Consider the following 16,961-nt stretch of genomic DNA (forward strand, 5'->3'; position numbering starts at 1 on the left):
AAAAAAAAAAAAAAAAAGTTTTAGACCAGACCATTTGACCAAACGGAATAAAATTCAATAAAGTCGACCACTGGAACCCTTGTATATGCCAGTTGTGTTGACCTAGAGTTAGGATTATCGAACACTGGTTCCCTTGTATATGCCAGTGATTTGATATTAGTCAGACTATCTCAGTCATTTAGGATAGGTTTATTTTGGCAGTGGCCTTCAGACAGATATGAGAAACATCGTTCACCTAGTTAACATCAAAACCATCTATATTTTTTCTATATCCATCTCTTAATCTATCCATATGATTAGTCTGACTCCGATTATGATGTCCATCGTGAAACTATCTTAGTAGAGCTCTGTCACTTTTATGAATTTTAGTATGCTTGAGTCAAAACTCGTATACAGCAATTGGAATTTCGCGTCAGGGTACTTCCTCCTATAATTAATAAGTATGCCAACCAAGGAGGTTCTTTAGTGCTTTCCAAGATTTTGCGTAGATAGTTAGGGTATGGAGTAATGATTTTGTGAGTATATCTCTAATAAGCCCTCCCGAGACTATAACTCGGCCACTAGGGACACCTAAGGGTTTAAAGGCTTATTGCATATGCTAAATGCAATCGACGATGCCTGCGAAAGTGAGTTAGGATTTTATTTTGTAGTTTTGATTTGCTCGAGGACTAGCAAATAATAAGTTTGGGGGTATTTGATAGACACACTTTTGTGTCTAATTTGTCCTCAATGTCCGTATTGTTGGAACTCTATTTTTGTACTAATATTGTGTTTTTATGTATTTTTAGGAAATAAACATTTTTGGAAAATTCGTCTCGAAAAGTTGATTTTGGCACCCGGAGGACAAGTGTTATTCGGACTCTCGATTTTGGATAAGGGGTAACCTAATTACTAAGGGCCACCCCAGGTCACCCCCAAGGCAGCTGCTATTCGCACCCCTACTCTGGATAGGGTGCTACCAGTTTCTTCCCCATTTGAATCGAATTTGGCGGGAAATTCTTTCACGTCTGCATGAATTTTGGATTCGAACTCTCGGGCAGTTTTAAAGAGATTCAACAATGTAAAACATTTGGGCTGGACTTGGTAGAGCAAAACAGCATTAGTTTAATCAATTGGATCAACTGAATTGGGCTAGATCGAGTGAAACGGAGCTCAACGGGGAACTGCAGTAAAGAAGAAATATTTCATCGAATATTTGATTCGATGCGTATTGCATGGGACAAGATTTTCTTCTTTACTCAACAAAATTCGTCCCTATCAAATCAGGATAAAAAAGGAAAGACAGCTTAGAAGACGCAAAGAAGAGAAAGAAAATATTCTCGTATCTGCCAGTTTTGAAGAGAAATTATATGGAGTTAACTCAAAATATTTCAATGCCTGTCGAGTATAAAAAGGCATGTTGGGTCGATTAGGAAAAGGGGTGCTGAGAGTTGGGAGTAGAGAGGAGAGTGCTGCAGAGGAAGAATCCACCATTTTTCTCTGTTGCTGCTGCTGCCATTGATGAAGATGAAGAACACGAAGAACAGACAGCCAAAAACCGTCGTTTTTCAACAGTGACAACGACCAGTCCCTGTGGGTCGTAGTCAGCTACGCAGACAACAGCAGTATTCTTTTATCGTTCTTTGTAACGGTGTTTGCAACAATTATAAACGTTGCAAACACCCGATTTTCATCATTTTCTCTTTATTTCATCACTGTGAACCATTTTTGAGCCATAAATAATTATTTTGAGAACATTTTTACTATGATGAGTTAAACCCCAACACTGGGACGACGGAGGAGGCCGAGCTTCATACATGGGTAATTTAATTAATTCTTTTTAAGACTTTTGCATTAAAAATTAATTGAAATATGATTTGATTAAATTGGGTGTTATTTGATTAGATGGATCATGCTTAGCTTAGGTGATTTGATGTTCCATGCTTAACATTTACAATCAATTTTTTGAGAATCTACTTTGGCAAAATAAGAGTCCATATAGCTTATGTTTTGAGCGATTATTGTCGAGAATAATTCATTGAGCCCTATTTTATGAAGATTGGCCGAATCATTAGTCCCAGTACCTCTCACCATTGTTAATATTTTATTGTATATATTTATCTTTTTTATTAAGTCTAAAAAATTATCCTTCACAAATCCGAGAGTTTGAACCTTCATTACTACAACCACAAACCATAATCAAAAATATTAATCAACCAGTTGTTGGTCATTTGAAGAATTCTCCAGTTCGTTGGAGAGAGTTCGGGCCCAGTATGAGCAATTGAGCAAATTAGGTCAGAATTATGAAAACATGTGGGACCGGCTTTGTGCAAGCCCTAGGAATGACTCTGGTTGGTAATGGAGGCATGCATGTGCTGCCGTGGTGTTCATGTTTCCATACTGAGAGTTTCAGTATTTTAAAAACCCACATCTTTTAACATTTTGAAAAACCATTTTTCTGACGATCTCTAAGAAAGTAAATCAACCACTATTATCGAGGATGAGATTACTTACTCACCTTCACATCCGATTGCATTGATGGTAACACCACTCTCACGGCATCCAATAGAAACGTCTTCGCTCCTCGTCTTCATCTTTTTGGTCTTCGTCTTCGGCTTCAACTATTGATGATAAACTTTTGAACTTCGTAATTTCTTGACAATTTGTAACTCTTTACCTTGAATACTTGTCGCTTGAAACTTCCTTATATATTTTCCTTCCCCACGGCTTATTAAATAAATATTAAAAACAATGATAAATTTTTCTCTTGTCTCATTTTCTCTCTCTCCTTTTTTTTCCATTTTTTTTTTGATTAGGACAAGAAAAATAAATACAAAACAAAGTGAAAATAAAACAAACCGTGGCCGTGGGAGAAGTATTTTACCGCTTGATCCTTCACAACTTGTATCGTCTCGAAATCATAAACTTCAACAATTCTCACCTTTTTATTCTCTTTGCTCTTGTAAATAAGTCTTCAACTTGGATATAAAATTCCGCTCATTATATGTTGCTTTACTTGGATATGAAATTTACTTTTTTCTTGTTCCGTTGCTTGTAAACCTTGAACTTTTTCAACTTTCCTTGTAGATATTGATGTCGCTCCCTTGTTGATGATGATGGTGTTTCTATGGATCCGTTGTTGTCGAGAGAGAGAATGGTGCTAACTGCAAATCGAACTACAAGAAGGAGGCTTTCATCTATAGACGTCACCCTCATGATTGACAAAATTAGCACTCAAGAGATCAAAGAGTAGTGCTTCTATTGGTAGGAGGTTGGGTAGCTCACCATTCTACCCGGAATTAACGTATGGTGACACACGCTCAAAAGAAAGCTCTTTAGTTATTTATGAAGAAATCTGGTCTGTGCCTCGCATAATATAAATAAGGTAGTCTTCGCTAATGATTGATCATCAACTCTAATAATGCATTTCTCACTGCTTCTAATTTGCATCACTGGCATGATTAAATCCATTATTTAACACTCTAACAAGCAAGAAATCTGAATGTAGTTACTAATACTTCCAAGTTCAGTTATGTCGGTCAGAATTCTCTATGTGAACATCCCTAGAAGTATGCTAGTGACTCTAGAATCTCTACAAGTTGGAGGTTTTATGCAAATTTTTTTTAAATAAATGAAATGCTTAATCACTCCCCCACACTTAAACCTTACATTATCCTCAATGTAATTGAATCGTCCAAGTAAAGTCAAGGTGGGAAATCTTAGTATGATATGGAACAAGAAAAATAAATAAACAAAACAAAAAGAAAATAAAAAGTAAAAGGATAAGAAATACAAAACCTATGGGTTGCCTCCCATTAAGCGCTTGTTTTAAAGTCGATGACCCGACTTAGCTCTTGCATGATTCATTAACCCGCATCAATCTCTTTAATGGGAAAACATGACTTAACATCACTTGGGTATATCATTGTCTCAAAGATATTGAAGTGGATGACCGCACCATCAAACTCCATAGTCAATGTCCCATTTTGGACATCAATCTTCGTTCCAGCGGTGCTTAAGAATGGTCTACCCAATAACAAAGGTGTAGACTTCGGAGAGTTCTCATCATTCATGTCTAAGACATAGAAATCGGTCGGGAATACAAGCTTATTAACCTGCACCAAAACATTCTCAACAATCCCTTTCGGGTAAACATTAGATCGGTTATCAAGTTCAAGAACTACTCCGGTCTCCTTAAGAGGACCGAGATTTAAAGAATCATAAATTGAGGAAGGCATAACATTAATCGATGCTCCCAAATCTAGCAAAGCTCGAGTAAACCTTGTTTTACCGATTGTGCAAGGTATGGTGAAACTACCGGGGTCCTTTAATTTAGGTGGGAGTTTCTTGAGAATGAACGGCGAAGCATTCTCCCCCACACTCATGACTTCATTCCCTTTTAATCTTTTCTTATTCATGCACAAATCCTTTAAGAACTTTGCACAACGAGGAATTTGTCGAATAGGTTCAATGAGTGGAATATTGACTTGTACTTTTTTAAGGATATCCCAAATATCCTTGTATTCCAACTCTTTCTTCGACTTAGAAAATAGGCTACGAAATGGGGGTGGAGTGGTGAAAGTAGGAACCGGTTCCTTGGAATTATCCTTTGGTGTGGTTTCTTCTTTGTCTTCGACTAACTTTTCATGCACCTTATCTTGTTGATTTGGTTTCTCCACTTGTTTTCCACTCCTCAAGGAAATTGAGTTACTCTCTCTTGGATTCACAAATGGTTGTGAAGGAAGCTTTGTGGATTCTTGAGCTTTCAATAGGTTCACATCGGTCGCCAATTGTCCCATTTGGGTTTCCAAAGCCTTAATGGCCGATTCATTCTTTTGTTGGCTTTGTTGGCTTTGTTGTAACATAGAAGTCAGACCTTGCATGCCTTGCATTAACGCATTGAGCTTGTCATCACTCGAAGAATCACACTCCTTGACTTGTTGTGGTTGGGATTGTTGTTGAGGTTGGAAGCGTGATTGTTGGAAACCACCTTGTTGCACATATGGATTAGGAGCCTCCGCTTCCTTGTTCGCATAACTAAAGTTAGGATGATCCTTCCAACCGGGATTGTAAGTATTGGAGTATGGATCGTACTTTGGCCTTTGATTTGGATACAAAGCATTTACTTGTTCGGTCTCATCATATGAAGGTATGATAACTGCAGCCATCCTTTGCATCATTATCTCCATGTTCCCCATCCTTTGTTCAAGGATGATGAATCACTAACTTCATGCACTCGCCTAACCATTGGTTCTTCTCTTGTGTATAATTGTTTCGAGTTCGCCACCATACTCTCAATCAACTCGGTAGCTTGGGCCACCGTCTTGTTCATTAGTGCACCACCACCCGCGGTGTCAAGAAGAGATCTATCACTTGGGTGGAGATCTTCGTAGAAGTATTGAAGTATCATGACGTCACTGAATTTATGGTGTGTACAGCTTGCCATCAATCTCTTGTATCGCTCCCAACATTCATACAATGACTCTCCCACATTTTGCTTCATCCCACAAATCTCCTTGCGAATTTGAGTAGCTTTTGAGGCAGGAAAATATCTCTCGAGGAAAAGTTTCTTCATCCATTCCATGTGGTGATACTTCCGGAAGGCAAATAAAACAACCATTCCTTAGCATTGCCCGCCAAAGAGAACGGGAAAGCTTTCAACATTGCTCCATCCGCATTAGTTTCCGGTGGAAGCATAGCCATGACTATGGTTTGGAAGTCCATAAGATGCTTGTTTGGATCTTCATTAACCATGCCATGAAATTTTGGTAACTATCTAATCAACCCTGGCTTGATCTTGAAGGTTGAGTTAGTTTGGATACACCATTGTTGTGTATCGAGCTTGTGAGAAGCTAGATCCTTGAGTGTACGATCAACCATTTCTTCTTCGTCTATATCGGAATCTGCAAACTCACTAGATGAAGAAGGAGGAAGCGGAGTGTTAACCGCTCGAAAGAGGTCCTTTAGTCGAGTGTCGGATCGAAAACGTATACCAATTAGACTCGGTCTTCCCTCTTTAAGCATTCACCAACGATATAGTACCTGAAACAAGATTCTCGAAAACTAAGTTAGATACGATATAGAATCTAACAAAGCAAGAATAAAGCAAAAATAAAAAATAAAACAACTAAATCGTCCGCTGCTCCCCGGAAGCGGCGCCAAAATTTGGTGCGTTTCTTAACCACAACAAATTAATTAATATTTTTCTCACTAATTAACAAGTAATATAGCGATAGTAAGGATCGTTCCCACGAGGAGCAAGAGGTTTTAGTTGTCTTATAATGTCACAAAAAAGGGGGTTTTAGATTTTATAAAGTAAAAGAATAAACAAAGAAATTAAAAAGATAAAGTTGAAATCAATAAGAGAGATTAGATCAAGGAATCCTTCTTCGTTGCAAAATAAAGTTCTTTTCCACTTTTTATTAGTCACAGATTATCACCAGCTGTAGGTAAAGCAGCTAGCTCATTGCTAAACGCCTAAATCCCTAGTATCACCGGATACGGAAGTTCCCGACTACCGGATTCTATTCACCAAAACACCTAGTAGTAGCTCACTCAATATGTAATTTAGTTAAACACATTAAGATTTATGAATTTATTGGGTTGATATCCGTAGTTAGACTCTTAGCTCAAGGTCTACTTCGTAACGTTGTTTTCACACACAATTGCTCCACGGAATCCCTCCGCAAGGTATCGTGTTTCCTACTTGTGTAAAGAGTCAAGAAACGATTACTTATCCCCTAACTTTCACTAGCTTTAGATCAATTAATAAATCAATTTAGTTGGCCACCTAAACAATTTATCAATCAACCATGAATGTATAAACATTCATATTAGTAAAAACAAGCGATAATCATGTGAAAAACTTCAAAGTAGATTTAAAAACAAAACTCAAAACATGTTAAGAACTAGGAATTCATCCTCAATCAATAAGAAAATTAGTTACTCATGTTTTTGAAATTCACACAAATAATTAAAGGGAGAATTTTTAAAGTTCACACAAATAATTAAAAGAAGAATTTTGAAAGCAAGAAAAAACACAAGTGTTGTGTGTGTAGAGGAACTTCTCTATTTATAGGCTTCAATTTCCTAGCAATAAAATACCTTTCCCTTTGTAAGTCTTATCTCCAAGTCACTGCCTTTCTCAAATCTTCCATCTTCACTTTCCAAATTCAAGTCAAATTCCTCAAACCCATGAGTCTAGAGAATTCTTCACAAATTTCTGTATTTTTAGTCGCCTAAAAAGTTCTCGGCATCACCGGAATTCGACCTGAAAATTCACCGCCGGTTACCTGAGATTCTTCATTGCAGAAGCAAAACAATCAAACCCATTTCTGAATTTCATCTCAACTCCACCAGAAACCCATATTCTTCTTCGAATTGCTCCATTCAAAACCCATCTGCTCTTCTCGATCTACTGAATCTCGATCGCTACATTCATGGCTGTAAATTCAATATAATTTTATCACCACCACCATATGGCTCAAACCCATCTCCCGTTTCATCATTTAACAGCTTGTTCTTCTTCTCGATTCACAAATCCCATCTCACCGGAACGTATATGAAACCCTAACTTCAATTTCTACAACAAAACCACTATTTTTCCTCCTTCACTGAGATTCAAACATCAACTCTGTGTCTAGATCTTAAATTCATCAGTAAACCCTGAACATCATGGATTTATCCTTTTAATCCACTTCAATTTCATCTCTCAGTTTCTCAATTGGCTGAAAATCATTTCGATTTTCAGATCCCCTTTTATTTTTCTCGAACAACAACTTTTATTTTCTTCTCAATTTCTGCTACAAATGATTGAGAAAGAAGAGATATTTCTCGACTTTAGGGTTAGGTTGAGTTTGGGTGCTAACGGCCCACAAATCTTCTGGATAATTAACCTTAGCTTGACTGCATTTATTCCTCCTCCAAATAAAGTTACCCCTTAACCTTGACTGGGCTCCATATAATGTTCGCCCATGAGATGATAATTTTGTCCTTTTGGCTCAAATAGGGTAATTTCTTCCTCTTTTCCCCCATGCGACTCCAAAGTACCTAATAACTCAAAAACACTCGTAAAATACATAATTCACAAGAAAAATATCAGAGAAATCATAAACAATAGATAATAAATAGGATGTATTCTACACCCTATCATATTACCATTCCTTGGGACCGTCGTGATTCGACCATGAAATCGGAGTAATATCTATTACCATTTCATGAGATCATCCGTGGATTCGATCATGAAATCGGAGTAATAAAATAAGTGGTGATATTACCATTTCATGAGATCAATTGTGGATTCGACCATGAAATCGGAGTAACATCTATTGCCATTTCATGAGTTCAGGTGTGGATTCGATCATGAAATCGGAATATTACATTTATCTATTAACATTTCGATCATGAAACAGGAGTAATGAGATAAGATAGATTATCTTCTAGGAATTCAGTGGTGAATATGACCTAGAATTTAATCTCTTGCGTATAGTCAGTAAATCAGCGAGTGTTGCTGATGTCCCGAAGACGTTTTGCCCTCTCAACATGTCATCTATGTAGGACCGCCTGAGTCTATACACGGGCCTCTCTACATAGTCAGGACCACTGAGTATCACCGTCCTGAAGACATTATTTCTCTCAATCTTACGGAGAACCGCCCAATTGTTCTTCTATGTCGAGGCGAATTCCTCTATGTAGTCAGTGAGTGTCACCGGCATCCTGAAGGCGTTAAGCTCTCAATCTTACGGAGAACCGCCCAATTACGTTATTCTACATAGATGCTATGATGAAATTCCCGGTGTCGAACGCTCCGGAGAGGCCTTTCGAGCGACATATGCATCATACTTCGTAAAACACGAATCGTCACATGGATCCCTGAAGCCGCGTCAGAAACATACAGTATCATGATTTTACGGTTTTGACCTTTGTTGAAAATCCACCATCTACATTAAGTCCCTGCTTAGTGAGGAACAGTCATGTTCCGCAGTAAGTATTAAATGGTGATTTTCAGTCGACGAGATCAGTGGTTGAACTCAGTCTACAAAGGTAGTTTCAAAATCCTCGATTTACCCCAATGATGTCATGTACGAGCAAATGCACAGATGAGAACCCTGATAGTAAGATAGAGTGTCATCCCGTGAGCGTGGAGAGATGAGTCACTGCTGATTTGGTCGGTTGAAAGTCCAGTTTTGGTCAGTTCAGCATTTATGGGCTCGGCCCAAAAAAGGAAATCCTTGTTTTAGGAACCGACGTTCGTTCGTTAGTTTAAGAAACAAACTAAATAGACCTGAGTCTAATGACATAAAATTTTGTCTATGATTTTTCATGAAAACCAAAATTTTATTTTTTAAATATGTGAGATTTCACAAAGTGTTTAAACCCTCATTTCAAAGGTGGATGCTCGTACGAGAGAAAAGGTTTTTTTTTTGAATAGACGTGCGTCTGTTAGTAATAAAAAAAATCTATGATCTTTCATGAATTTTTTTTTTTTTTGAAAATATACTCTCGTTTCAAAGACGGATGCTCACGAGAGGGACCAAGAAAATACATACTTTCAAAGTTACATGAGTTTCACGTTATATATTTTTGTAAAATCAATGTTTTGATTTTGAACAACTATTGAAAGTAGACAATTATTCACGGTGAAATAATATCTGTATGTGAGTTTTCGCAATTGTAGAATGGACGTCTGTCCAATTTTCGAAAAACCAATGGATGTTCACTCAGTAAAAATTTACGTGGGTTGTTCACGGTTTTATGAAAATCAATTTATGATTTTTGAGCAATTGCTGAAAGCAAACAATTGTATTCGTGATGACATAATGTATGTATGAGTTTGGCGATTTTATAATATATGCACACATGTAGAAAATCAGCGAATGTTCACATGAAAGGTTATGTGAACTATTCATAGTTTTGTGAAAAGTCAGTGTTGAATCTAGAATGATAAGTTTTGCTCGTATTTGCAGGTTTGAAGGAGTGAGCAAGTTTTCGAAGTTTCACGTCATCACTAAAGTCTAGTGAAATCGTAAAATAGGTAAGAGTTGGGGATTACAATTTTCGTTGTTGAAACTGATATCACTAGGTCGTTTGTAATTCTGTGCTTCTGATTTGATTCCAGACAATGATGGTTTCCACCAGCAGCAGCAACGATTACTCCTCCAGCTCTTCTGATGAGGATTCCAAGTATTATGCAGCCAAATCGCGAGCTAAAACGAATTGTGTTGAGGGAGCTAAATCTAGCATACCCCTTAATGACCGAAGGATCTCTTATAAAAAGCTCATGAAGAGAAAGTCCCAGGATGATGAGATGGAGGATCGTCGACGTAGAAAGGATCGAATCCGGTGCAGGATACAGGCGGCTGAAGAGAGGCGTCGATTTGTTGATGGTGTACCCTCCGACTCTGACGCTAATGCTTCTGAAGAGGAAACTATGTGGGTGGTACGGAATTACGAGATTAAGTCAGACCGGCGTACCAGAGAACTTCAAAATATTGCGAAGCAGGTTGAAGCTGAACTCGAAGTTGAGTACAAAGTAGAGGATGACTCGGACTCAGATGATCCTAATATCCACCCAGACTTCATCAATGGCCGTGATAGTGATTCTGATGAAGAACTCGAAGAGGATTCTGCAAAGGACGGTGATGATGAATCTGATAATTCTGACAAGTCTGATGACTCTGACGAATCTGATAATTAATTTGGCTCATAAACCTCTCTGAGATTATTTATTTTACGTTGAAGTAGATGTTCTCTGGTTTAAGCAACTTGGATGTAGAGATGTTTCTTTAGAGATAATTATTTTTTGAACCGTAATTCCTTGTAGTATCTCCTTTCTGAATTTTCCTCACATCTCCAGTAGATGGACCAATGTCCACATAGACAATAATTACCCACATAATGCAATAACATGAGTTGTCTAGAAAACACGTGGCCTACCAGACAATCAATCGGTAGTTGTAATGTTGATTACGTCTGAACCGTCAGTCCCCAGCATTGTTACTCTTCTCCCATATGTCACGCATCTGATTCGAGATTTAGGGTTTCAGTAGAAACCGCAACAGACTTGTTTATCCGTTAGGGTATAAGCATCCACATTGGACTTATGGTTTATTTAAACAGTCGACCATCTGCTTCCTTTGTGTGTCATCAAAAGAAATTTTGATCATAATCCTACCTCTCGTCACCATTTCCAGAAGCAGTGTTTCTTCCAGAAGTGAATCTTATGCCGAACATGCTGTGGCAGTATCCGTCTCGCTGAGTTACATTTCTTCTCTTTTCTTTTGCTCGATCAGGATGATTGATCAAAAGAAAAGAATTTATTGCAGGATAATGAAAAAATCAGCATTCCTCTCGTAGCTTGAGACCTAAACGGACGGTTAAAGCTCCTGCCGAGTATAGGTCGGCTCCTGTTGATGCCGGAACTTCTGTAAGTAATTTCATAACTTCTCGACTGAGAAATTTACCATGCTCAATGGTCAATACCATTAAATACTCCATCGTTTCATCGAAGGTTGAGGTTCATGTCGTCGTCGATACTAGAAAAAGGAAGAACGGGAAATCCGCGGTTGTGATTGATGGTAGCAACAACTGTGTCGACGAGAACTCCACTGATTATGTGGATACTGAGGTTAGATCTCGTGCTTCTGAGTATCCAATAGCTGGACTCCCGTTTGAGGCTCCCATGATCAACAATTTCCCGAATAATGAAATGGTTGGGGGATTCGTCATTCCCAAGTGTCACGCTCCCCTGTACACCAAAATTTGGAGAAGGTACGGTCATATTGCTACGACCGAAGTATGGAAAGGCTTTCTACCAACCCTCCTAACTATAGTTGCAGGGTTGTTACCGATCAATGAAGAGATGAACCGGACGCATCTGCGAGATTTCAAGAATCATGAACTGCACAAATGGGATGAGATTATTTCAAACTGTGAAACCCTGAAGTTTAACATAGGTTGGCTTCGTCATCGACTCGAGATGATCAAAATTCACAAGGCGGCGGCCGCTGCTGATGCAATTTCCGCGTCTACTGCCATATTGGAGGAAGAAAAGACACTCGCCTTGGAGTCAGCACGAGTTGAGAACGCAGTTCAGGACTTGAAGGTGAAAACCAAAAATTTCCATAAGAAGCTTGACAGGGTTTTCTATAGAGATTATCCTCTGTTGGATGGTTTGTTCTGAGTGAGAGGAAGATTTTATGTAGGTTTGAGGTTTTGTTTTGAATAAATTAGGTGATTGGAAGATTTTTGTGAGATTCATAGGATATTTTGAATTTTGAGTGAATGAGCATATTTTTCTTTTGGAGAACACAGAAATTACATTTAGAAATTTAATACTTTCAATGATTGTTCAAGCATAATACGCCTTGAGCCACTTGTCGTCGATGATGTTTCCTTCAACTCCTCCATTAACAGCTAAGATTTGGTAATATCCGCTGGATACTGCCTTGATGACGCATAAGGTCCTTCCCATTTCGGAGGGAACTTGGGAGCGGACATGTCTTGTTGGATATGATTTGTTGTTTTCAAAACCAAATCTCCTACTTGAAATGTTCGAGTTCTTACCAGTTTGTTGTAGGCCTTGTAAACCCTTTGTTTGTAGGTTTCTACATATTTTTCCACCTTGGCTCTTCTTGAATCGAGCATGTCCAATTCAGAAATTCTTGAATCTAAGACTTTTGCTTCATCTCATTGTAATACACTAGCTGATGTGATTCTTGCAGAGAGAACCTTCATTTAGGCTGGGAGAATGACATCGGTGCCATAAACGAGAGAGTATGGTGAAGTCCCAATTGATCTTCTTGGTGCGGTTCGGTAGGACCACAAAGCCATGGGAAATTCCTCATGCCACGTCCGTGGATTATCATGAACTGTTCGACTGAGAATCCGGATCAAGGTTTTGTTGGTATTCTCCTCCTATCCGTTTCCTTGGGGATAGTATGGTGTGGATTAAATATGTTTGATTCCGTATTCTTCGAGCAATTCTGCAACATGTTTGTTGGAGAAAGGAGTTCCATTATCCGTGATGATATGTTTAGGAACGCCGAATCTGCATATGATGAACTCTTTGATGAAAGATGCGATTGTGACTCCAGTGGTGCTTCGAAGAGGAATAGCCTCGACCCATTTGGTGAAATACTCTGTTGCTGTGATGATGTATTCATGCTGCTTTGAAGATGCCAGATTGATCTTTCCTATGATATCCAGTCCCCAGCTATAGAAGGGCCACGAACTGCTTACAGAATGTAATGGAAGATAAGGAGTGTGGATGAGGTTACCATGAACTTGGCATTGATGACATCTCCGAACGTAAGAAGTTGCGTCATCTTCCATGGTTGGCCAATAATATTTTTCATGGATTTGGAGAAACAATTTCTTCTTCCCTTGGTGTTCACCTTCATGCATTTCTTTCAAAATTATGGCAATTTCATGCTCGGACAAGCATCTCAGGAGATTCCCACCGAAGCTTTTGCGATACAAAATCCCTTCCAAGTAGACAAAACGTTTGGATCTCTGAATGAGTTTGATTGCACCTCTCTTCTCTAACGGAAGATTGTTGTCACGAAGATATTTTATGTAAGGTTCTCTCCAGTCCCCAGTATGATGAAGTGTTAGAACCTCCAAATTATGAGGTGGTGTCTGACAATTGGGACATGATCCTTGCAGCATCCTCGACTGAGCTTCCATGGAAAGCCAATAGTATCCGAGCCTTTGAAGCCTTATGTAAAGTGTGACCATTAGAGTTTTCCCACATACTTCTTCATGTATACGTTTGAGTTATTCACCGGTTTCTTCATCTCCGAGGCATCGAGACAGGGATCCATCAGGATTGCGATAATATAACGCTCCGTGCAGCAGGAAAAAGTTCTTCAACTCCTTGAGGCTAATTTTCCCCTCCGTAAGAGAATTGCTCAATTCATGAATAATGGGCGCTCTCCAGTCGCTTGACTGAGCATCTTCAACTTGAGTAAGCTAGGTGGATGACACATCGCGTCTTTGCATAGTGATGGATTTCTCAGACCCCTCAAATTGCAGTTTGGATGCTAGGGTCGCTAGACAATCAGCATGTTTATTGTTGGTGCGTCCGGTATGGACAATTGTTGCATCGGAAAAATGAGCTAATAGTCGTTGTGCCTCAGTCCTGAATGGAGCAAGTGTTATTTCTTTTAGAGAGTATATGCCATTCATTTTATTGACCAGCAACTTTGAGTCTCCCCTGATTTCTAGATGTTTCGCTCCTGCTTTCTTGGCCAAAGATAGCCCTATGAGAAAAGCTTCATATTCAAGACGAAAGGCATTACTGCATAGTGGAAGTTTCCAATGGGAGTTCTGAATGCAGTCTTGTTAGCATCATGTTCGTACATCTTGATTTGGTTATATCCACTGTAACCATCCATGAACGAGAACATGTCATGGCCACTGGTTGCATCGACGAGCGTATCAATGTTTGGCAATGGAAAGTCATACTTTGGGCAGCACTTGTTCAGGTTCCTGAAACCACCGGATCTGTCCATTTTTCTTCCTGACTAGGAAAATGTTCGCCAGCCATGTTGGATGTTGAATGGGTTTGATGAACCCTGTTGTTAGTAGTTTCTAGATCTCCACCTTGATTTGTTCCTCAACTTCGTGTCTGAATTGCCTGGGCGGCTGTTTGACGGGTTTGGAACCGGGAATGATGTGCAAATGATGAGTAACCAATTTGTCGTCTAGGCCAGGCATCTCTTCGTACGTCCAAGCGAAGATATCTTGATACTCTTTCAACAGGCGTATCAATCCTTCTCGTTCCTCAGGTGAGAGAGTAGAACTGATTAGAATTGGCCTTGGGTTTTCATCCGTTCCAATGTTGATAGTCTCGAGGTCGTCGGTTGTGTAATCTATGCCATCTTGCAGCTTTCGTGGTGCATCTTGAATTTCTTCATCGGGCGATTGCTCACTCTGGCATGATTCTTCAGGGAGGGGATACTTTTCATCGACCTCCCCTGTTAATTGCTAATCCTTACGACAGAGATAAATGACTCTCCCCTGTGCATCATAATCAGTAATAAAGTTGGACTTTTTCAGAGTTGTACCTTGACCTTGACGACGCTTGAGTGATGTGGTGGACAACTTGACGGATTTAGTATCTGTTGATGATGATTTGTCGACTTTCTCAATAGATTTCCAACTTGGGATTGGAATACTGCATATCTTGCTTGGAGGTTCGGGGTTGCTCTTTGGATGTTCCAGGAACTCAGCATCGTAAACCGGAGCATAAGGAGACACTGAGGCTGGGATACAGACAATTTTGTTGTTGAACATGGATTTCATACATTGGTGGTACGTCGAAGGAACAACTTTATTGTCGTGAAGCCATAGCCTTATGAGTATCATGTGATAGTCAGGGTATTTCTCGATCACGTGAAATTTGACAGTGGATTGAATCGGCCCTACTTTCAGATCCACATAGACATACCCGTATTTGTGACTCTGGCTTCCTTCAAAAACCTTCATCAATATGGGATGATGAACGATCTTGCTTTGTGGAACTTTGGCCTCCTTGAGAGTCTTGATAGTGATAAGATTCGTGGAAGCACCTGTATCGATGAGAACTCTCCTGAATTCAGAGTCTTTAATGGAAGCATTAACGAACAAGGCTCGGTTATGCACTTCCTCCGCTATTCGGTCTTCCTCAGTGAAGGTGATGTTGTTGATTGAGAGTTCAGATACCATGGAAACTTGTTCAACCACCGGAGATGATGGAACTATTCACACATCGGATGATATTTTGTTGAGAGTGACAAACGTGTTTGTACGTTGATCTCTGGAGAAATGCAGAAGTTCACATATATTCTCGATTAGATGTGTGACCTCTTGTTCCACCGGCTTTTCATAAGTGGTGAAGCTGTTGGATTGAGGGTTAGCGTCAGTGGTGTCAAGAGATGTGTGTTCCACAACTTGAGCTCCTAAGATTCTTGTCAGGTCTACCATGCAGTTGAACAAATTATCAATTGCTCTTTTCAATCGATTTATGTTCCTTTCCAAAATCTCTTGCCTTCGTGCCAGTTCAGCTAGTGACGGAATTTCCCCATCAAATGCACCAATATATGAAAAGGGAGTAGTAAAGTACGGATGATGAATGTTACCAGAATCATTTGGGTGAGTTAGAGAAGCGTCACCATTTGAAAGACTCTGACTGGAGTTTTGAGAAACTGAACTAGATCTAAGACCAACCATCTTGTGAAAATGAAAGCTTGCAACCGAGAGATTAATCTCCCACTGTGGTCGCCAATCTGTATATGAAGAAAAACGTTTTGCTGGTTTTCTAGGAAAGTGGAGAGTCGAGCGTGCTGTCGAGACTCCTCAACCGAGCGAACTGCTGAACCTCACACAGATACACCGCTGCAAAGGGGGTGCTTAGATTCGGGAAATTAATCTGTATGACTCCGGCGTAAACTAAGACAATGGCCGTTCCAGAGTCAATTCGGTCGCAAAGAGGGAGATGGGTTGATCTGTAGAAGGGAAGCTGAGAGTTGTGTGAGATCAGTGATGATCAAGGATTGTGGGTGTGTTGAAGGTTTCTGCAATATTAATGAACTAATGAAGTTGAGTTATGTGAATAAGTTTATATCGAGTTGTTGACGGATAATGATGATAATCGATGATTTATGATATCCTGATGTCCTCGATTTAGACTTATTTATATTGCAATAATGATGTACCATTGATCCTGTAAGTGTGACGGTTTCTTGAGTGAAAGAGTGGGAAAGTGGGAGATCGTGGTAAAGTTAGTTCCATGTCGTGCGGAAACTTGACTGATCGTGCACCCACTACTTTGCTAACTCCTTCAACCGTTTACACGACTTACGTACATTTCTCGTTGTGGATGAATCCACGTGCTGTAGACCGCCAGACCAAAACCATAAGTGATATCCCCCCATTTGTGACGTGATTGATATTTCACGAATCGTGGAGTCTTCAAGGAAGACGTGTATTAGTTGGTCAGT

General features: G+C 39.4%; 2 protein-coding genes across 2 annotated transcripts; one reads left to right on the forward strand and one right to left on the reverse strand.

Annotated features, from left to right (window-relative positions):
- Positions 1-3,845: 3,845 nt before the first annotated feature.
- LOC113342978 lies at positions 3,846-4,778 on the reverse strand. The gene is made up of 2 exons (XM_026587332.1): positions 4,221-4,778; positions 3,846-4,094 (listed from the first exon to the last, which is right to left on the reverse strand). The coding sequence occupies exons 1-2, from the start codon at positions 4,776-4,778 to the stop codon at positions 3,846-3,848; spliced, it is 807 nt and encodes a 268-aa protein (XP_026443117.1).
- A 5,480-nt stretch (positions 4,779-10,258) lies between these two features.
- On the forward strand, positions 10,259-10,675 carry LOC113342981 (calsequestrin-1-like). Its single transcript, XM_026587333.1, has one exon. The coding sequence runs from the start codon at positions 10,259-10,261 to the stop codon at positions 10,673-10,675; it is 417 nt and encodes a 138-aa protein (XP_026443118.1).
- The last annotated feature ends 6,286 nt before the right edge of the window (positions 10,676-16,961 follow it).

The sequence above is a fragment of the Papaver somniferum genome, unplaced genomic scaffold, assembly GCF_003573695.1.
Source record: "Papaver somniferum cultivar HN1 unplaced genomic scaffold, ASM357369v1 unplaced-scaffold_51, whole genome shotgun sequence".
Lineage (NCBI taxonomy): Eukaryota > Viridiplantae > Streptophyta > Magnoliopsida > Ranunculales > Papaveraceae > Papaver > Papaver somniferum.